Consider the following 21,582-nt stretch of genomic DNA (forward strand, 5'->3'; position numbering starts at 1 on the left):
CAGCAGCATGGAGTGTTAGAGGCCCGCCTCCCCCACTGCCCAGCCAGCCCAGGGATAGGCACAAGTGACTTGCTTCTCTCTCCACAGGACTTGCCTATAATTGGCCCAAAGTAGGCAGAGTTGGTGGTTGTAGGGTGTGTGTGTATGTGTGTGTGAGAGAGAGAGAGAGAAAGAGAGGGAGAGAGAGAGAGTCCTGAGCTTCAATTAAAGGGTTGAAACATTTTAGTCCACATGTTAAGATTTCTGTGTGCCTGCCTACTTCCTCCCTCAGACTGCTGAGGCCGTTATTGAATCACCATCCTTAGGGGCCAGTGGCCCATCCTGGGAGTGGGGGGGTGCTTTTTAAAATAATAGTTATATCTTATCCATGTGAAAGCCCTATATTACTTCAAAGTGCTTTCTCTTTTGGTTACCCTGATTCTTGGTGAGGGGAAGGGCGACTGTTTTTATGCCCATTTGCCAGCTTTGTAAAACCTAAGGCCTCATTGGGTTACTGAGATAACCCAGTGAAATGCCAGAGAGGGCTTTGAGAGTCAGAAAGGAGTTGCCAGGTGTAGGTTTGCTCATAGACATTTGAGGGGAACCCTACCTTATTCCTCAGGGTTGATATCCTTCCAAATGCTAGGTGGGGGGTAACTTGGGGACTGACTCTAGCTCAGTCAAAAGAGTTGTACCTGATGTTAGAGCCTTTTCATGGGTAGTGGAAGACTGAGCCAATCGAGGGGGGCACCAAGAGGGACTTGTTCCTTCTGATTTGGATCCTGGGGCATCATCAGAGACTCCAAGAGTTAGAATTGGAGCTGGAAAGGCCCCTAGACACCGTATGGTTCTGGGTTTCCCAAACTGGGTGAACATCAGAATCCCTTGACTTTGAAAAATAAATGTGATTCCTAGACTCTACCTCAGCACTCCAGAATCTTGGGGTTGCAACCCAGAAATCTATTTTCAAAGCTCCCCAGGTCATTCTGATGCACAGCCTAGAGTGGGAGCCATTTTTTAATTGGGGTAGTAGAGGCTCAGAGAGGCAGTTTAGCTATGGTCCTTCAGTAAGTCTCATCATCACTAGGGCCAAGAGAATGTATCAGCCTTCCTTCCCTCTGAGGTCCTCTCCTCAAGGCCTTATGTGGGCCTCCCTCCCTCACTCCCAACCTGGAAGGGAGGCATGGGATCTAAGCTAAAGGGAATGAGTCAACCCTTCACCCACATACACATAAACACTAGCTACCTCAGTTTACCCTCTATGCCCAGCTCTTGTGAATGACTGCCATTTGGCAGCTCAAACTGGAAGGCAGTTGTAGTTCTGGGACACTAAGCAGAGGAAACTCTGGCATCAGCAGTGCCCAGCACAGGGCATGGCCCAAAGGAAGGACTCTAGAGGGGTGTCAGCAAGGTTTGTAAAGCTAGGACAAACATGGAGGGCAGTTCAGGTAGGAAGTTCAGTGGGAGCAAAGGCACTGATACATGGGGCATCCTGGGGCCTGGGGCTGATACTGGGAGGAGTGGAGAGATAAGGCTGGCAGAAGGACTTTATCCCGAGGGCAAAGGGGAACCATTGAAGGGTTTATTAAGCAGGAGAATGATGTGCTTAGATGTGGGTGTTTGAGAGATCCCTGTAGCAACATGTGGAGAGTGGGTGGTAGGGGCACAAAAGTGGGAGCAGGGAGACAGGCAGGTGGGGATTGCAGTCATCCCAGCGAGAGGTGATTGTAGCTTGAGTTAGAGTGGTGGCAGATGAAGAAGGTAAGATCTGAGAGAAATTTAGGTGCTGACACCAATAGGCCTTGCTAGTGGCTTGGATGTAGAGGCTGTGGAAGAGGGAAAAGTCCAGGATGAGCCTAGGTTGTTTTCTGAAACCAACTACAGTGACATGGTGGATGGTGGTGGAGCCATCTACATGCAAGAGAAGGAGCAGGTTTGGGGGAAAATACTGAGTTGTTTTTGAGATGTGTTGAGTTTGAGAGGCCAGGGAGACATCCAGGTGGAGGTGGCCAGAAGGCATTTGGATGTAGGGTTGGAAAGCTCAGAAGAGAGGTCTGGGCTGGAGATGTTTGGGAGTTCTCACCACCAAACACATGCCTTGGATCATACAGTGGCTCATGGGGAGAGTGTGCATGGTTCTGGGGGCCAGTCCCATCCTTGAAGACATAGATAGTGAGGTCAGCAGAGTCATGCTCAGTTGGATTATTCAATACCTGCTCAAACTTTGCCTTAGAAATGCCTTTGGTTGGCAGGGGAGAAGTTTTTAAAGCATATTTACATAAAGCTGAGACCCATTTCACATATACCCAGGGTAGTGGCTTTTGCAAAGAATTGAGGGAGTACTCCTGAAAAGCAAAGCAAACACCAGTAAAGTAAATTCCTGTGGCTCCCTCAATGTTCTCCCTGTTGAAGGCACCCTAAGAGGCCGTAGGATGGTTTGCTCATATAAAGGAGAAGAGGGGGCTTATGACAGGAGGGGTAGTGGGCTCTTGTGGGGAATTTTGGAGAGTAGCAGTTTGAGATTCCAGGAGAGTGTCTGGGAAAAGACCCAGATTTGGTTCCTAGTCAGCTGGGGCCTTCCAAGCAAACACAACAAAATATAATGACTCTGGGTATCTGGGAAAAGGATTCCCCTGACAAGACTAAAAGAGTTGAAGTTTCCTTGGGGCCGGCCCCGTGGCCGAGTGGTTAAGTTTGCATGCTCTGCTTCGGTGGCCCAGGGTTTTGCTAGTTCAGACCCTGGGCGCGGACATGGCACCACTTGTCAGGCCATGCTGAGGTGGCATCCCACAAGCGACAACTAGAAGGACCCACAACTACAATATACAAATATGTACTGGGGGGATTTGAGGAGAAAAAAATTGGCAACAGTTGTTAGCTCACGTGCCAATCTTTAAAAAAGAAAAAAGAATTGATGTTTCCAAGTTGCAGATTGGCATTCCCATTCCTCATCTCTTTCAGGTGCCTCTGTCCCTGAGGGAGGGCCCCGGATGGTGCTACCTGCTCCCTCAAGGGTGAGTGGCAGCTAACAGTGCCCCAGACAGATGCCAGCCATGGCTTTCTGGGGGCCAGTCACCTAAATGCCTTAGGCAGATGTGGAGCTGGCCAGACGCTGGCTGGGTGGGGCTAGGACCTGTCTGGAATGAGGGCAGGAAGCACCGTCTGCTATTGGCCAGCCCCACAGAGTTAAATTCCCTCATCTGGAGAGAGCAGACATCCTTGGAGAAGTGAATCCAGCCTCTCAAGGCTCCAATACCCAGTTCCTTGGACCTGGAAGGCATCACATCTCCAAAAGGTGCCTCAAAACACACACAGGGCTGGCAACAAGGATGCAGGGCAGTAACCAAAGAAGCCTCAGCACTCCTGGCTCTGCCATTGGTTCACTGTGCCCCTAGACTTCCCTTCCCCTCTCAGGGCCTTCGTTTCCCCATTTGTGAACCTGGTCATCACATTTGTCTGGCATATACTAGGGCATCAATAAATACTTGGCGATAAGATAAGGAAGAGGGGAGGAAGGAGGGCATTTGTTTATTTAACAAATGTTTATTGAGTACCTGCTGTGTGCTTGGCCCAGTGCAAGGTGCTTGGTGGGCAACAAGGCAGGCACAATCCCTGTTCTTATGGAGCTCCTTTCTAGCAGGGAAGACATACATGACAAGTAATTCCAAGCGTAGATGCTGCAAAAACATATGAGGAGGGGGCAGGCAGGGAAAAGAGGACACTTGAGTTGAGACCTGAAGGATAAATAGGAGTCCAGAGGAAAGGAGAAGCCGAAAAGCCGTTCAGGCCACAGGAACGACTTGTGCCAAAGCCCCAGGCGGAAGAGAGCACTTTCGAGGAACAGACAAGAGGCCATTGTGGCTGGAGTGTGGGGGCAGGGAAGTGTTCGTGAGCTGGGCCTTACTTGTCCCTGTGCTCAGGAGTTTGGTGTTCATGCTGGAGGCAAGGGGAGCCCTTCACAGGGCTGCAGGAATTGAAGGGGACTGTGTCTTCACAAGCTGGTTGTGGCGTGGAGAATGCTTTGTAGAGAGCCCTGAGGATGGGAAGGAAACCAGTTAGGAGGCTGAAGTGGAAAAAAAAAGTATATGGATTCTAGAGCTACTAAGAAGTCAAATCTATAGGACTTGGGATCTGGCTGGATGTTTTGAGTTGAGGGAGAAGTCATGGAGGAAGCCCAGCCTCTGGCTTGTGGAACTGGGTGGATAGAGGTGCCATTCCTGGGCTGGGGAAGGCAGGAAGAGGAGCCACTAGGGGCTAGGGTAGGGGTGTGGTTTAGGATGCACTGAGTCTGAGGAGCCTGAAGATGGGGCATCTAGGTGGCAGCACCCAGTAGGCATCAGCTGTGCCCAGCTGGGCCCCAGAGTGTCTATGTATGTCTTTAGAGCAGGTGGGTGAGGGGCACAGGTGTGTAGCTGAGGCCCAGAGAGGGAACAACGGAAGGCTCTTTCCGGCAGCTTTTAGCCCTCCGTGGTGCTTCCCCATGGCCCTTGCAGGGAAAGGGTTAAGTCACGGAGGGAAGGCGCCTGTAGAAAGTGAGAAAGGCGGGACTGGCAGGGCTGGCCCCAAGGAGCAGCAGCTGGCATAGAAGCCCTTTCCATCAGGGCCTGCTAGGCCCGCACCGCAGCCACCCGCCCATACCACCGCCTTCGCTTTCACCTTCACCTTTCCCCCTCCAGCTTCTTCCTGGCTCCCCTAGGGCAGGCCTCCCTGCCTAATGCATTCCAGGTGTAGAAACGGCCCCCTCCCCCACCCCGGGGCAGCAGGGAGGGGGGCAGGGAAGGTGTGAGATGCTTTCACTGTTCTTCTCTTAGGGGCCCCGGACTCCAGGTCTCCCTGACTGCTTCTGTCTCCAGAGAATTCCTTCAGGGATCTCTGTTTGGGCCCCATGTCTCTAGCAGGGTCAGACAGTGGTGAGAGCCCCCCAGACCCAGCTTTGCCACTTTCTAGCTTCATGTGACCTTGGACAAGTCACCTCATTTCTCTGAGCCTTGGTTTTCTCATCTATAAAATGGGGCTATCATCCCACCTCCTAGGGTTGTTGTAAGGGTTAAATGTCACAGGTAAAGCCCACTGGGCATGGCACATTGTTCAACAAATGGCTCTAGCCTGCCCTTTTTGTCCCTGCCCCTTTACCTCTCTGGGCCTGCATCCCTCACTGGCTCTATCTTCCTTCTGACTTGCCTTCCCCTTTTTTCTGTCTCCCTCTCTAGCTCTCTGGTTCTCTGGGTCTTTGTGGTTTTCTTGTCATCTTTCTCCTTGTCTTTGTCCCCTCTGTCTTTTTCCCTCATAATCTCTGTGTGTCGCCAACTCTCAATTTTGACCAGGCCTCTGGTGCAGGGGGAGGGGAGATGAGTGGCTCTTGGGGTCCCTGGGGTCATACACAGCAGGGGTCAGAAGGGCCATCCCCTAGTGGCTTTGTCCTCATGGGGAGGGAAATCCCAGCCAGCGTGGCAGCCCCAGCACCGGGTAATTACTGCTCCCAGTGCTCCCAGCTGCAGCTCCACTCCCTTCCCTTCCTGTCCTCTGAAGTCCCCAGCCCCTCCCAGGGGTGGAGCCACCACCCCCATCCTTCTCTGGCCTCAGGTCCAGAGACACAGGGAGGAGGTGGCCAGGCCCTCACAGCAATCAAGCAACTGGAAGAGGGATGGGCTGCCTGTGCTCCCATGTGGCTGTGTGGTTGTGTGTGTGTGTGTGTGTGTGTGAGTGCACGCATGCATGCGCATGTGCCTGGCTGCCTGGCTGTCTTTGTCCCCATAGGTCTGTTTGTGTATATCTTCATGTTCTTGTTTCTGTATGTCTGTGTTTATGTTTGACTATGTGTCTGTATATATCCGTGTGTGTCTATGTATGTCTTTAGAGCTGTATACATTGTTGTATGTGCCTGTATGCCTGGTTGTGTGTCACCTTGGCTCTATCTAAGCCCCTAGTGGTTTCTAGATGTTTCTTTGTGTGGGTCTTTGTAGGTCGTGTGTGTGTGTGTGTGTGTGTGTGTGTGTGTCTGTTTCTGTGCCACTGTCTGTATGCCCCCTATGGGTCTGTATCTTGGTCGTGGTGGTGGTTGGTGTGGGAGGGGGATCTGCCTGCCTGTCTTTTGGCCTTTTTTGCCCCTTCCTCCTGCTCTGGAACCTTCATGCAAACGCAGGACTCTGTTCACTGTGCCTTCAAACACACTCTTCACCTCCCCACCCCATCCACACCTTTTCTCACTGTTCTTCCCTTGCCTGAAGGACTGTCCATCCATACGTGAAAAAACACACCCCATCCTGGACAGCTGAACTCAAAAACCACCTCCTTTAGAAAGTCCTCTCCCCACAAATGTGATTTCTTTCCCAACTCAGTAAACATTGACTGAGGATGTGCTCTGTGACTCTGGACACAGACACACTTGGGATCCAGTCCTAGCTCAACCACTTCTAGCCTTGTGTCCTCAGGCAACCTATTTTGCTTCTCTGTGCCTCAGTTTCCTCATCTGTAAAATGGAGCTAATAGCACACAGGGTTGTTAGGAGAATGTCATACAGGAAAGCATCAACACAATGCCTGGCCCAGAGTAGGTGCTCAACAAACAGTTGAATCCCCATACCTTATATCCTCCACAAAAAAGTGAACACCTTGAGTTCCAGAGAGCTCTCAAAGTTCTTAGAATCCCCTGCTCTCTTCTCTAGGCATCCTACACAGGGCAGAACATGAACTGGACCAGACAGAACAAAAGGCAGATTCCAGTCCAGGGAACTGCTGACAAATATTGCGTGAACCAGCTCCCTGAGCCTGCTTAGGCCCAGAGGAGACTGGGCCCTTCCAGAAGGTAAAAAGAGATGACCTCCAAGGCTACCTCTCAAGGGCCAGAGCATGTCAGATAGGGCAGGAGGTAAATGGTAGAGGTGGAAGGGACCATCTAACTCATGTTGCAAAGTGGTGGCCCACAAGTTGAATTTGACTCACAAGTTTCATTTGGCCTACTCGCTGTTTTTAAAATTAGGAGATTTCACAGTAAAAGTCTAGATTTCTGATTCTCTCAAAATATTGGAAGATCTGAAAATACAGGGCCCCATTACTGCATGTGACAATTAGATGGAGGGGAGGAGCTGCTGTCCCTACTTTAGGTGAAGCAGGTACTCTCCAGGTTACCCCGGTCGTCACCAATCCCTTTTGCCTTATACTGTCCCATTTTACAGAAAGGTCCTCACTTTACACAAGGGTCCACACTTTACAGAAACATCCTTCACTTTACAGAAGGGGCCTTACTTTACAAAAAAGAGTTCCTCCATTTTACAGAAGAGTCTTCTATTTTGTCAAAGTGTCCTTCATTTACAGACAGGTCATCCATTTTACAAGACTCTTTAATTTACAGAACTATTCCTCACTTTAGGAATATCCCTCCACTTTGAAGAAGACTCCTCCATTTTGTAGAAACTTCTTCCCTTTACTGAAGAGGGCTTCTTTTTATCAAAGAGACCTCCATTTATAGAAAGCTTCTCCATTTTGCAGGAAGGAACATTCTAGGAAGCTCCTTACTTGTCAGAATGACTCCCACTTTCCAAAAGTGCTTTCACTCTGCAGAAGGTGCCTGTTTTTCTGCAGAGTCCTTATGTTCAAGAGACCAGTCCACTTCAGGGAAGGAAGCTTCAGGCTCGCTACAGGGTTCCTGTAGACAGCTCCCCCTGCACTTCTCACACTTGACAGAACTTTGAGTTTGAACTTTCAGAGAGAACATCTGCTAGGCCTACCAAGGCCTGGGTGCAGTCTGGCCAGAAAGGTGGAGTGGGGCAGCTGGGCTGGACCTCAAGTTCAAGGGGCAGGTGGGAAGAGGTAGGGCAGCTATGCTTTTTCCCAAGCTGAGGGACTTCCCTTCCCCCCATGGAGCTGGCTCTCCAAAAGGCACTTTCTTATTTGCTGTTGTTCTTTCTTCTCCACTCCCTCTGTTCCCTTTCCCCATCCCACCCCACCCCCAGGAATTCCAGCTGTCCCTGGGGCCTACCTCTCAGCTTGGAGAGGCAGACATCTGGGGGCTGCAGGGAAGAGCATGCATTAGGGGTCAGGAGGCCTGAGTGCTGGGGCCAGCTTCTGCCCACTCTAGCATCTCACCAATTCCTCACAATGAGGAGCACACACATATTCTCCCCATTTTGCAGATGGGAAAATTGGAGTCCAGAGCTGTGAAGTGACTGCCCAGGTCACCAGCAAGTTGATGGCCAAGGTCTAGTCTGGGAGCCTATTAGCTGTCTTGAGATTAAGCCAAGGCTAAAGCTGGGAGAAGAGAGAGGGGTGCTGCTGGCCAGGGAGGGGGAAAGTTGTGAGCTGAAATTGCCAGAAAGAGAAAGGAGAAGCACAGTCTAGTCCAGTGGGAAAGGGCAAACGGAGGAGTCCTTGTCCTCAAACTCAGCTAGAGGGTAGACCTGCTCTGCCAGTAAGCCCAGAAGCATGTGCTCAGGGCACCTGCCAAGCAGGCACGAGCAGCAACCAGAAACAATTTTTGGAATGATTTTCCTATTTCAATAACATTAAGTTGTCATGGAGAAATTCAAAACTCTGTTATACTTCTTGACGCTTATTTTACAATTTTGTATGGTTTATATCACCAATTGAATTTGAATGGGGGGGTGGCAACCATTGTCTTTTCACTGCCATGCTGCCTCTAGTAGGGATCCTGCCGCGATCTGAGAAGCTGTCTCTGAGGAGCTGTCATGGGGAGTGGGGCTGGATTCTGTGTCCGTCTCTCGCTGGGTTTGCTTGTGCTTCTCACTGTGTCGATAGCTTTATAGTGGGTTGCAGCCTGCGGCCTGTGGGTTTATATGTGTCTGTGTGAGTAGTTTTGTGTCTTCATAGATATGCGCTTCTGTTGGCTTTCAAATTTAACCCACATAGTTCTGTGGGTGGGGGGCACTATGTTTTTTCCCTCCTTTGTCTCCTGGACTTCCCAAAATCAGGGAGCTGAGATTATCCTCAACACCTGAACCCATGCGGTCCAATCAGCGAGTGTAATCACGCCACCCTTCCTTGGAATAGTCAAGTACTACAGGTTTTAAATTATTGACCTTAGGGGCCGGCCAGGTGGTGCGGCAGTTAAGTGCGCACGTTCCGCTTCGGCGGCCCGGGGTTCACCGGTTCGGATCTGCTTGGCAAGCCATGCTGTGGTAGGCATCCCACATATAAAGTGGAGGAAGATGGGCATGGATGTTAGCTCAGGGCCAGTCTTCCTCAGCAAAATAGAGGAGGATTGGCAGCAGATGTTAGCTCAGGGCTAATCTTCCTCAAAAGAAAAAAATTATTGACTTTACTTTTTAATAAATAAGACCAGATTCAAGGTTATTCCTGAAATAATGTCATTGTCATGAGTATTCAGGTGCCCGTTGCAGGGAAATTGGGTAGAGCCACAGCTTGCCTGAGGCTTAAATGGACAAGAGTCTAGGAGGCCCTGGCTGCCAGGTGCTGCCTTGGAGGCCTGGCTCTGCCTTATTCACTCAAAGTTCTCCTTGACTAGGTTACTGAAATTCACCCCAAAAAAATACAGTTAGATTTGAATTTCAGATATATAACAAATAATTTTTTAGTGTAGCATAATGATTTTTTAGTATAAGTATGCATGAGACATGCTTATACTATGAAGTTATTCATTGTTTATCTGAAATTCAAATTTAACTGGGCATCCTGTATTTTATCTGGCCATCCTGTCCCCGGCCTCTCCCTCCCCTGAGCTTCCCCAGTCCTGACACGCTGACCCCTTTGCACTTCCTGAGCCACACTTAGCTTTTCCTGAATGAGAGTCTCTTGTCTTTGAGATTGGGAGCTCCCTGAAGGTCAGGATCAAGATTGCCCTTCAGCCTGCTGAGGGCTTATCAGGGTGCACACCCCAACTCCCACAGCAGAGCTGGGACAGCACCCAGGCACTCCAAGGAGTGCACAGGGTATGCTTCCCATCAGTGATGAGAGACACCCGAGTGGCAGTGGTGGTTGTGTGTGTGCACATTGTGCCAAGCATGTTGCACATGGACACGTGAACAGCTCTGTGGTTCTCACTAGGTCTTTGAGGGCTGTGCACAGTGGGTGTGTGGCTGGGTACGTTTTCACAAACTGTTATGAGGTTTGGTGGTGTGATTTTCTGTGTGTGGGGTGGGGCCCTTTGTGGCCTGTGCTCTAATGGGCACTGGGGACTCTGGTAAACCCAGTGGTGGAGGGGACAGTGCTGGTAGAGGACCTTGTCAGGTATGTAGATGTGGGTGTGAATACGTGTGTGAGAGAGAGTGTTGTAGATTATCAACCATAAAAAATGGGCTGGAGAAAATGAATGCAGGACTTAGCTGGGTGGGAAAGGGATGAGGTAGCAGAAGGGCTGTGGTATCTAGGGAGGGGGAGGGCCTCCCACGGGAGCTCCCCTAGGGCAGACATGGGATTTTCACATCCCCAAGCACAGAGTCTACCGAGCTCAGAGCAGGGCTCAGAAATATTTGGGGGAGTAAACTAAGCCGAGGGAAGCCAGAGAATTCAGTGGGGTTGTGAGGGGCCACAGAGGCCTAGCTGAGAAGTTCTTATTTTCCCCATGGGCAATGGGGGCGTCACAGAAGGTTCTTGTGCAGGTAAGTGGCATGACCTGAGCTCGAGGTCCATCCAGCCACTTGGAGGGAGGAAGACCTGGGGCCAAGGGGGCTGCTGAGGGAAAACACAGGAGGAGACAGGGAAATGTAGACAGAAGGACAGGGAGGGGGAACACTGAAATAGGAGAGGGAGGGATCTTGAACCTTATTCCCTCAGTGGAGCCTTGCCTGGTTCTTGGCCAGGCCTAGACTCCTGAACTAGGACCCTGTCGTCATCTTCCTGTGGGCAGGCTTGGGGGTGTTGCTTTCACTAGCCATACTACAGCTCATGACTTTCTGAAGCACTCGAGTATACCCCTGCCCCTCCTGGTTCCCGTCTTTTCCAGCTTTCCCTTGGAGAACAGGGTTAAGAAAGGCATCCAGTCCAGGACTGGTCTGCTGAAAATCTGCCACTGACTTGCTGTGTGACCTTGGGCAAGTCACTGCCCCTCTCTCTGCCTTTCTCTCTTCATTAGAAACTGGGCTGACAGCCTCTGCCCCTCTCACTTAGGAATCCATGGTGTCCCAGAATATTTAAATTTCATTCAGTCTCCCATTCTGCAGGGCTGCCTGCAAGGAGGCAGAGAGATAGGAGAATCAGGCCCATCTATGGGCTCCCAGGTGAGGTGGGTAAGGAGGGAGCAGAGGGTGGGCCAGAGTAGGGCTGCAGAGGGTGGTATGATCACCCTATCCTCAGGACAGGCAGTGGAGCAGAGGGAGAGAAGGCCCAGCCAGGGGCCCCACTGCCCTGTACAGACTGGGTGGGGAGGGCTTGCCCAGGGAGGCCCACCTGCTTTGAGGTGTGGAGACAGAGCCAGGTGGGCTCCTCTAGGCCCAAGGGGGCAGACAAGGGGCACCTGGGACCCTGGCACCTATGTGTGTATCTCTGAGAGGGGTCTCTGCATGGTGGAGTGCCTGGCTTTGCTTGCTGGATTTCTGGCCCTGTCAGCTACTCTCTGTGTCTCCTCCTTTCTCTTGCCATGTGTCTCTCAAAGTATATGTCCACATGTGCCGCCCTCCAGGTGATTCATCCTCCTCAACCCCACGCCCAGGGGGAGGGCAGGGCAGGACCAGGCCAGGATGTGCTGAGCAGGGCAGGGTAAGCAGCCCAGCTGAGCTGAGAGGAGTACCTCCTCCCTCTTGGCCAGGGCCCTGCCTGCTCAGGTGGGAAAGGAAGCGGGTAATCTGCACCCAAAGCAAGGTACTAGGTGGGCGCAGGGTGGGGCTCAGCCTGGGGCCTGGGGCACCATGTTTCCTCAGGCTGGGAGGGGACCATGGCCTGAGTTTCCTGGGGCCTACCTAGCTGAACTGTGGCCAGGGTGGGGTCAGGAACACAGGGAAGCTGCTGGAACCCTGTGGGTTGGACTACTCCTTCCTTTCAGGACTGGGAGACCTAAAATTCCCTGTGACTTTTTTTGCCTATGTGACCCTATAGGGTGTCTCTGTGCATGTTGTAGTTATGTGTTTTTGCAGCAGAGGCCATATGTGAGACCATAACCATTTAGACCAGGAGGCAAGTGTCACGTGTGTTTGTATGTCTGAGCCCCTAGGACCCAGGGATAGCATGGATATGTTTGTTTCAGAATATGATGTAGAAAATTATGCCATATGTCTGTGATTGTGTGTCTGTGTTTCTGAGTACATGGTGGTGTGTGACTTGTGCTGTTTTGCCATTGTGGGAGGTTGTGTCTGACATGGTATAATGACCCTGTGTGGCTATAGTCTTTATGACTGTGTGAACCATTTGCAGGCATGTGAACTTGCAATACTATATTATGGTGTATATGACACTTTGTGGCCCTGAGATTGTGAGACACAGTATAAATGACACTGTATATCTTTGTGACTCAGTGGAACCCTATTTGAGGAATGTAATGTAAGTATGTAAGTGGGTATATGATGATAAGTGGTTGGGTGATTGTTGTATGAGGCTCTGTGTGAAATGGTAGGCTTGCCACTGTGTGACTGTGTCTTTGTGACTGTGCATGACCATGCTTGCCAGTGTATGTGATACTGTGAGGCTGTGTGATAATATGTGAGATTGTAACTGTGGGTCTTTGTGACTGTGTGTGACCAGGCTTTCAGGAGCATGATAACATGTGATTGGATGTTTGAATTTGTGTGGCCCTGCAGCTGTGTGAAACAGTGTAGATAACACCATGAGTCTCTGTGACTGAGTGGCCCATTTGTGACTGGCCATGTATGAGACGGTGTGACATAGGGTAACAGACTCTCTGTGGCTGTGAAAGGTCGTGTGGCTGTGGCACAGCAAAACCAACATGATGTGCGGGTGGAAGCTCTGGGAGCTCTTGACTGCTGCTTGCTCTCTCGTCCTCACACCTGTTGCCTGCCTCCTTGCCTACATGACAGCCTTTCGTGGGTCCCTTCTGCCCACAGTATAGTTGCCCAGCTCCTCAGCCTGCCATCCGGGGCTTGCCCTCTCCACTCTGCCCTCCCCTGCCCCCCCACCAACTTCTCTGTCATCTAAGATGCCCTACAGCTCCCTGCCCAGCCAGGCCCACCTGAGCCCCGCACTCTTTCTCTCAGGACATGTCATCCTTGGGGGGTCCCTAACTGCCTCCCAGACTGCACTTTCTTGAGTGTGACTGTCTGCTTCTGCAGGGCCAAAGACAGAGGTAGGTTTAGGGAGCCCACAGTGAGCGAAGAAGGACAGTGCAAAAAGACCTCCCTTTTTCTGAATTTGTTGCCTGCTGTTTTAAAGCTATTCCTGTGATCTGAACTCTGGGTGCTTGTTGGGTGTAGGTGTGGAAGTAGAGGAGGGTAGTACAGATTAGTGAGAAGCTGGGATTTTAAGAAGCAAAACTTTTGTTTGTGAAATACAATTCTGTCATTTTCAAGCACACTCAACTATATAAAATTGAAGACAAGGAAGTCCAGATATCCTCAGGACCTTAAGAAAAAGGATGAAGGATGGTTTAGGCTCAGCGTACCCACTGGGGCTATATAAATAAGAACGGCAAACACATACACAAACTGTAGGGTGCTAACGCCCACCCCCAGCCTGGTTAAACTCCCTAGTAATAACGCCTGCTGACATACAAAGAATCGATGTACTAATCACAAAGAACTCTTATCTACTGATAAAAACAGCCAGCCACAGCCCTGGGCCTGGCTCCCCATCTGAGGGCTGGAGTAGGAGCTTTCCAGAAGGGCAGTGTGGCCAGGTAAGGGGCTCAGGGAAACACAACATCCCAGATATCTCCTAAGACATGCAATTCCCCAGTGCCCTTTGGGGTAACGTCAGTCACTTCATACCCAGTTTCTCCCTTTCTGCAGGGCTACACCAGGGAAACCGGATCCTGGTTAAAAGTTTGTCCCTTGAACCTGGCCAAAGCCTTGAGCCTCATCCAGAAGGTCCCCAGCGACTTCGCTCAGACCCAGGCCCCCCCACTGAAACCCCCAGCCAGCGTCCCTCACCACTGAAGCGGGCACCGGGCCCAAAGCCACAGGGTAAGTGGTTCTAGAAAGGGACAGAGAAATGGCCCAAGAGAGGGGACAGAAGAGAGGAAAGGTGGGCCTGTGGCAGAGGAGAGGGCTTGTTAGAAGGACAAGAAACACCATGGTCTAGGGGCAGAGGACTGTGGCCTGGGGCTAACGTGAGCATACTGGGATCTTGCCTCAGACTGTGCTCTGTGCCTATCGGGGAAGGTACAGACTGGGAGTTCGTGGTGGGGCTTGTGGCCTGGCCATTGCAGCCACCTCCAAACCTGGCTCACTGGGTTCTCCCCGTTCTCTTTTCCCTGTCCATCTCTCCAGTCCCCCCGAAGCCCAGCTACCTGCAGATGCCCCGGATGCCTCTCCCACCTGAGCCCATTCCCCCTCCACCATCACGCCCACTGCCTGCCGACCCCCGAGTGGCCAAGGGTCTGGCCCCCAGGTCGGAGGCCAGCCCCAGTTCTGCAGCAGTATCCTCACTGATTGAGAAATTTGAAAGGTGAGTCTGGTCCCTGGGGGACCCTGTGGGGGTGAGGGTGGGCCTGGGACAGGAAGGACAGTTATAAGACAGGCCTCTCAGTCAAGCTCATACTCTGCTTCTATGTGTGTCCACCACCCACCTCAGAGAGCCTGTGATTGTCACCTCGGATAGGCCAACCCCTGGCCTCTGCCCAGGTCCCACAGAGCCAGCCATGTTGCCACAGCCACCCCCGCAGCCACCAGTGCCTCAGCTCCCCGAGGGTGAGGCCTCCCGCTGCCTGTTCCTGCTGGCTCCTGGGCCCCGGGATGGCGAGAAGGTGCCCAACCGGGACAGCGGCATTGACAGCATCAGCTCACCATCCAACAGCGAGGAGACATGCTTCGTCAGTGATGACGGGCCCCCCAGCCACAGCCTCTGCCCTGGGCCCCCTGCCCTGGCCAGCGTCCCTGTTGCTTTGGCCGACCCCCACCGGCCTGGCTCCCAGGAGGTTGATAGTGACCTGGAGGAAGAAGACGATGAGGAGGAGGATGAGAAAGACAGAGAAATCCCAGTGCCCCCAATGGAGAGACAGGAGTCTGTGGAGGTACTGATCCATATTCACCAAGAGGCAAGACCATGTGGAGAAACCAGGAGCCTGGCTTTTGCACTTGGTTCTTCCCCCAGCTCAGTATTTCTTGAAACATGGCATTGTTTCCACTTTGGATGTTTGGCTTCCCTGGTCTCCTGGTACTAAATATCAGTAGCAAACCCGTACCCTGTCCTCCATCACTGTGACTACCAAAATGACCATGCACAGTTCCAAGTGCCCACTGGGAAAGTTGTTCTATCCTCATCAGAGAACCACTAGCTGAACCTGTTTTTCCATCTTGAAGATGGGCATCCTGGTTGGGGATCTTTAAAGTCCAGTTCTAGCTGGAAAATCCCAAGACTCATTAGCTATATGACATTGAGCAAGTCTCTTCCCTCTCCACTCACCCAGCACAAGCTTCAGCTTCCTTATTTGTAAAATGGAAAGTCTCTCATGTCCAGAGAGACTTCCAAACAGCTGTCCTTTGGAGGGACAAAAGAGCTAGAGACCCCCAGAGTGTGAAGATGAAGGCTCTTGGCAGCAGGAACCCCTTTCTGTGCCCTGGCAGCCTAACACTGCTTCCAAAGGCATCCTTGCACTTAAGTTGCAGCCAGAATACCTGCTCCACCAAAACCTAACTCAAATGTGGGGGCTAAGGCCAGGGACTCAGGAAATATGTGTCTGGTGGATAGGAAACTGGGCCAATGAGTTTTATACATTTTTATACTTTTGTGTTTTCTTCATACCCCAGGTACTCAGCGAGCCTTTGCTGACAGTGAACTGAGTGGGTGAATAAATAACTAACATTTATAGACTACCTAATCTATAGCCTACTATGTTTTATTTATATTAAGTCATTTAATTGTCTCGATTACAAATGGACTTAGATCCTGTTATTATCTGTATATGTAGATGAGGAGACATAAATACAAAGCAGTTACACAACTTATGCAAGCTAATGAATGGCAGAGCTAGGATTTGAACCGAGGAAGTCTGACTTTCTGGCCCACACACTTAACCACTACACTATGCTGAATGAATAGAGAGGGCAGATGGCTGAGTGAATGAGTAGCTGAGTAAGGGAGTGCATGTCATCAGAATTGAGGGGTGGCCGTTATGATGCGCTGGGGAGTCAGGGATGAAGCTGGGGGGCATATGGGTCTAGAGATGGGAGATACGGTTGTCCCAGGGTGTCATGGGCTTAGAGTAGCATTTGAGCTGTTCTGAGAATTCTGGGAGCTTGGGTGAGGGTTAGGGTACAGGATGATGAATCAGCAGTTGCCTCTTCTCCCTTCCAGTTGACTGTGCAGCAGAAGGTGTTCCACATTGCCAATGAGCTCCTGCAAACCGAGAAGGCCTACGTTTCCAGGCTCCATCTCCTGGATCAGGTGAATGGCCCCTCAGGGGTCCCAGGGCCCCAGGACCTGATAGGTGGGTTCCAAGGAGGAAAGACTAGGGCCTGAGCCCAACTCCACCACTGGGGCCAAAATCTGGAGTTGGTAAGGCCCCTTTCTGACCTTGACCCCCTATCGTGTCCCTGAAGCCAACTCTGATTATGACCCTAAGCTCGATCTTTGTACCAACCCTCATTCCTAACCCTGGTTGGGTACACCAGCCCTGACTGCAACTCTGACCCAGATCCTGAATTTAACTTTGGCTGTGAACCAGGCTTTGATCCTCATTCTAACCCTGGCCCTATTCCTGACCCCAAATCACTAGAATTCCTGAGGGTAGGGATTTTTTGCCAGCTTTGTTCACTGCTCTATCCCAGACTCTAGGAAAGTGCCTGACACACAGTAGGGACTCAAAAATATGTGTTAAGTAAATGGATCTAAATCTGACCTTCTCTCTGACTCTGGGTCTAATTCTGACCTTGACCCCGATCCTGACTTCTCATTGTTCCAACGCCTACCTCCAGGTCCTAACCATGACAACCTGAAATCCAAGCCTCCATATATAATCTAACTCCATTCCTTCTTTCCTCAGTCTCAAGACCAATGCTGATCCCAAAGCTCCACAGAGCTGCCCATAAACACTGCCCTCACCTGCAAGCTGCCCCTTCCTTGGCTCAGCCCCCGGCCCAGCTGGGCTGAGCACACTTGCCCTGCCCCACAGGTGTTCTGTGCCCGGCTGCTGGAGGAAGCTCGAAACCGCAGTTCCTTCCCGGCTGATGTTGTCCACGGCATCTTCTCTAATATCTGCTCCATCTATTGCTTCCACCAGCAGTTCCTGCTGCCTGAGCTAGAGAAGCGCATGGAGGAATGGTGAGGAGCCCCAGATCTAGGTTGCCCACCCTCCTGACCACTTGCCTGCTGAACCTAGGCCAGATTTGTACATGAGAGTTTATTCTTGCCTGCCCTTTCCTTGTACTGCCTTTCACAGAAAGAATCAGGCCCTAATTCTGCCTTCTAGGCCCTCCCAATCTAATATGAAACACAGACCAGGACTCAGAAAAACAACAGGGGCCGGCCCCACGGCCAAGTGGTTAAGTTCACATGCTCCACCTCAGGGGCCCAGGGTTCCACCAGTTCGGATCCTGGGTGCAGACCTAGCACCACTCATCAAGCCATGCTGAGGCGGCTTCCCACATAGCACAACTAGAAGAGCTACAACTAGAATATACAGCTATGTACTGGGGGGCTTTGGGGAGAAGAAGAAAAAAAAAGATTGGCAATAGATGTTAGCTCAAGGCCAATCTTCAGAAAAAAAAAAGAAAGAAAGAAAATTACAACAGAATAGCATAGTCCTTAAGAGTATGAGGTTAGGAGCCAAATTGGCTGAGTTCAAATTCCCGCTCTGCCACTTGCTAGCTTTGTGACATTAAGCAAGTTTCTTAAATTACTGTGCTTCAGTTTCCTCATCTATGAAATGAGGATAATAATAATAGCCTACCTTGTAGGGTTGTTTTAAAGATTAAATGAGTTGATACATGTAGAGAGCTTAGACGAGTAGCCAGTATATAATGAGTGCTCAATGAGTGTGCGTTATTGTTATTTGTTATCAGTGCTATGATAGAGCTGAGGATGGAAGGCTGTGGGAATCCAGACAAATGGACCAAACCTAGCCTGGGGCTTAGAGAAGGATTCAGGGAGGAAGTGATACCTGAGCTGAGTCCTGAGGTAGAAGGACAGGGTTTATAGGCAGTCTTCTGACCTCTAGGCTCTCCTCTTCCGATCCTTACTTTGAAGTCTACGCCACCTGCCATAATGGTCTTTCTGAACAACAATCAGACCATGTTACTTCCTACTTAAAATCATCTCCACGCTCCCCACACCTACAGGATAAAGTGTGTCCCTCTCACCAGACTGTGACCACAGAGGGCTGGCATGAAGCTGGTTCCTACGTCTCCCCAGTTGACTGTGACCCCTGAGGGCTGGAACCAGTACTGGTCCTGTGTGTCCCCCAGCAGACTGACTCCTGAGAAGTGTGACCAGACTTGGTCATTTTACCTCGCCTACCAGACAGTGACCCGCTCAGGGCCCAACTAAGTGTGACTCATTTGTGTCCCCAGAATCACCCAGCACAATGCTGGGCACAGAATCAATAATCGGTATATGAAGTGGCCCTTACAGTTGAGGTTAGAGTGGGTATTCCAGGACATGTCATTCCTGGTGATCAAACAGAGCAGACTTGGGGCAGGTGGCAGCCCAGGCCACGGTCTCAGGTCAAGCTGAGCTTGGCCTAATTGGCCTATAAATAAGCAGCATTTCCAAAGGAGCATATTGGTTGAGAAGTAGATTTCCAGGACTGAGATGAGAGCAGCCTGCGTGGGGCTGGAGACCTAAGGAGTAGGGAGATTCTGGAGGACAAAGATCAGCAGGACCATGTCAGCCCCTGCTTCCACCCCAGGGACCGCTACCCACGCATAGGAGATATCCTGCAGAAGCTGGCACCCTTCCTCAAGATGTATGGCGAGTATGTGAAGAACTTTGACAGGGCCGTGGAGCTGGTCAACACCTGGACAGAGCGCTCCACCCAGTTTAAAGTGATTATCCATGAGGTGCAGGTAAGCAGCGAAGCTGAATGGGGCAAACTTGGAGGAGACGTCTGGAGGGACCCAATGGGGGGCTCTGTGGCCAGACCTGAGCCCCTCTGCTTCTGCCTGTCACAGAAGGAAGAAGCCTGTGGCAACCTGACATTACAGCACCACATGCTGGAACCTGTGCAGCGCATCCCCCGCTATGAGCTGCTTCTCAAGGACTATCTGTTAAAGCTGCCGCATGGCTCCCCGGACAGCAAAGATGCCCAAAGTAAGTACACATACCTGGGCCCTGTCCCCCTACCCCCAGACTTAACTCACAAGATCAGCCTTCCATTGCCACATAATTGAGATCCCAGAATAGAACCTCCAAACTGAAAGGCCCACATTGAGGCTCTGGAGTGAGATCCCAGGATGAACCTCCAGGTTGAGATCTCTGCCTGAATACCCAGACAGAGCAGTCAGGAGTCCCCCAATCTGAAGTTCCCAACTAGAAGCCGAGAGTTTGAGGGGCATGCCCAGAATGATCCCCTAAAGGGAGCCATCCATTTCCTAGGCTGGGACCGCAAGGCTGACTCCTCAACTTGTCCTCAAATGAAGTTGTCCCAAGTCCAAAATGAAACTGAGCCTGAACTCACAGGGACTGAGGCATCATGCTGAGAGCCCAGACTGACTCCCTTAGACCGAGCCCCTGATTTTCCATACTCCACATTTAGAGCTCCACTCTGTGTTTGCCAGCCACCACCCAGAATGAACCTCCCAAAAGAACCTCCAAGTCTGGGGCTGGCCCCATGGCCAAGTGGTTAAGTTCATGCGCTCCATTTTGGTGGCCCAGGGTTTCGCTGGTTCGGATCCTGGATGCAGACTTAGCACTGCTCATCAAGCCATGCGGAGGTGGCATCGCACATAGCAGAGCCAGAAAGACCTACAACTAGAATATACAACTATGTACGGGGGGGCTTTGGGGAGAAGACGAAAAAGGAAGATTGGCAACAGATGTTAGCTCAGGTGCCAGTCTTTAAAAAAAAAAAGAAAAATAAAAGCACCTTCAAGTCTGATCAGAGCCCCACAAAATTAGCTCTCTAGAACTGAGCACCCTAGATTGGACCCCATATTTTCTGCCTCCCAGAGTTGGATCTCTAGGCTTAGATACCGCATCCCCAGACTGAGTCTTCACACACTGAACCACTAGAAGAGTGTTTCATTCTGATTCCTCCAGTATGAGACCCACCCCCCCAGGGTCACACCCCAAAGAGTGCTCCCCAGAGTCTCCCCAACTTTCTCTCCCCCAGGCTGTTATTTCCATTCATTCCTTCATTAATGTAACAGCTATTTACTGAGCACCTCGGTATTCTGAGCATTGTCCTAGGCACAGGGGATACAGAGATGAAAAAGACAGACAAAGTCCTTGATCTCAGGGAGTGTATATTCTAGTCAGGGAGACAGACAATAAGCAAAGTAATAAATACATGGGGGGAACATTAGATAGGTGCTGTGTGTAATTCAGAGAATAAGAGGGTGATGTGAAAGGGACTGGGGGGCCTACTTTAGATTGAGCAGCCTCTCTGAATAGAAGATATTTGAGTCAAACCTGAATAACAAGAAGGGAGCCACGTGCAGATTGGGGAGGAATATGCCCTAGGGAGAGGCAACAGCAGGTACAGAGTTCCTAAGGCAGGGGTTGGGGGACCGGGCAGCAGCTTGCATATCTCTGGACCAACAAGAGGGCCAGTGTGACCTGAGCATGACAAGTGAGGGTAGAATGGTAGAAGTAGGGTTGAAGAGAGGAGCAAGACTTTGAAGGCCAAGATAAGGAGATGTATTTTATTCTGAGTGCAGTGGTAGCCATGGGAAGGTTTCAATTGGGATTACTTGGGGAGAAAGAGAGGGAGCCAAGAGAATAGTTAGAAGCTTTTTGCAATAATGTAAGTGAGAAAAGTTGACTTGGATGAGGATGGTAGTGGTGGAAGTAGTGAGAAATGGTTGGATTCAGGATATATTATATTTAGAAGTAGCACTGAAAGAACTAGGGTGGAATGGGTGTGGGGCTTGGGAGAAGGAGTCAAGGATGACTTGCAGATTTTGGGCTGGTGGTGATGGGTCCTGAGACGAGCTTAGGAGTTTGATTTTGGACATGTTCAAAGTGAGCTGCCATTTAGACAATTAGATGAGTCTAGAATCCCGGGGAGAAAGCTTTGGATGTCATTGGCACATAGACAGTATTCAAAGCCATCAGGCTGGCCACAATCACCAAGGGAGTGAATGTAAATGGAGAAGTAAAAGAAGGCCAAGGACAAAGCTGAGGGAGGTGGAATCAGCAAAGGAGACTTAGAAGGAGCAGCCCTAAAAGTAGGAGGAAAACCAGGAAAGTGTGAGGTCCTGGAAACCACAAAAGATGGGAGTAGACAGTTGTGTCCACTGTACTGTCCACTTCCCAAACTGAGCCCCATCCACCCCACCAGATGGGGCACTTTGCTACCAAATCTGGAACTCTAGAAACAGCTAGAACCCTAGAAAGTTTGATAGCTAAGTTCTACAGACATCTGCAG

General features: G+C 50.8%; 1 protein-coding gene across 2 annotated transcripts in view; it reads left to right on the plus strand.

The window, feature by feature from the left end:
* FGD1 (FYVE, RhoGEF and PH domain containing 1) overlaps positions 1-21,582 on the plus strand; it is a 39,950-nt gene that overhangs the window by 3,654 nt on the left and 14,714 nt on the right. For both annotated transcript variants that reach the window (XM_070605451.1, XM_070605452.1), the window contains exons 2-8: positions 13,847-14,020; positions 14,327-14,504; positions 14,631-15,069; positions 16,353-16,442; positions 17,170-17,318; positions 18,904-19,060; positions 19,166-19,304. In XM_070605451.1, the coding sequence (XP_070461552.1) occupies positions 13,847-14,020; positions 14,327-14,504; positions 14,631-15,069; positions 16,353-16,442; positions 17,170-17,318; positions 18,904-19,060; positions 19,166-19,304 (1,326 nt within the window). The remainder of the gene's footprint in view (positions 1-13,846; positions 14,021-14,326; positions 14,505-14,630; positions 15,070-16,352; positions 16,443-17,169; positions 17,319-18,903; positions 19,061-19,165; positions 19,305-21,582) is intronic.

The sequence above is a fragment of the Equus przewalskii genome, chromosome X (genome assembly GCF_037783145.1).
Source record: "Equus przewalskii isolate Varuska chromosome X, EquPr2, whole genome shotgun sequence".
Taxonomy (NCBI): domain Eukaryota; kingdom Metazoa; phylum Chordata; class Mammalia; order Perissodactyla; family Equidae; genus Equus; species Equus przewalskii.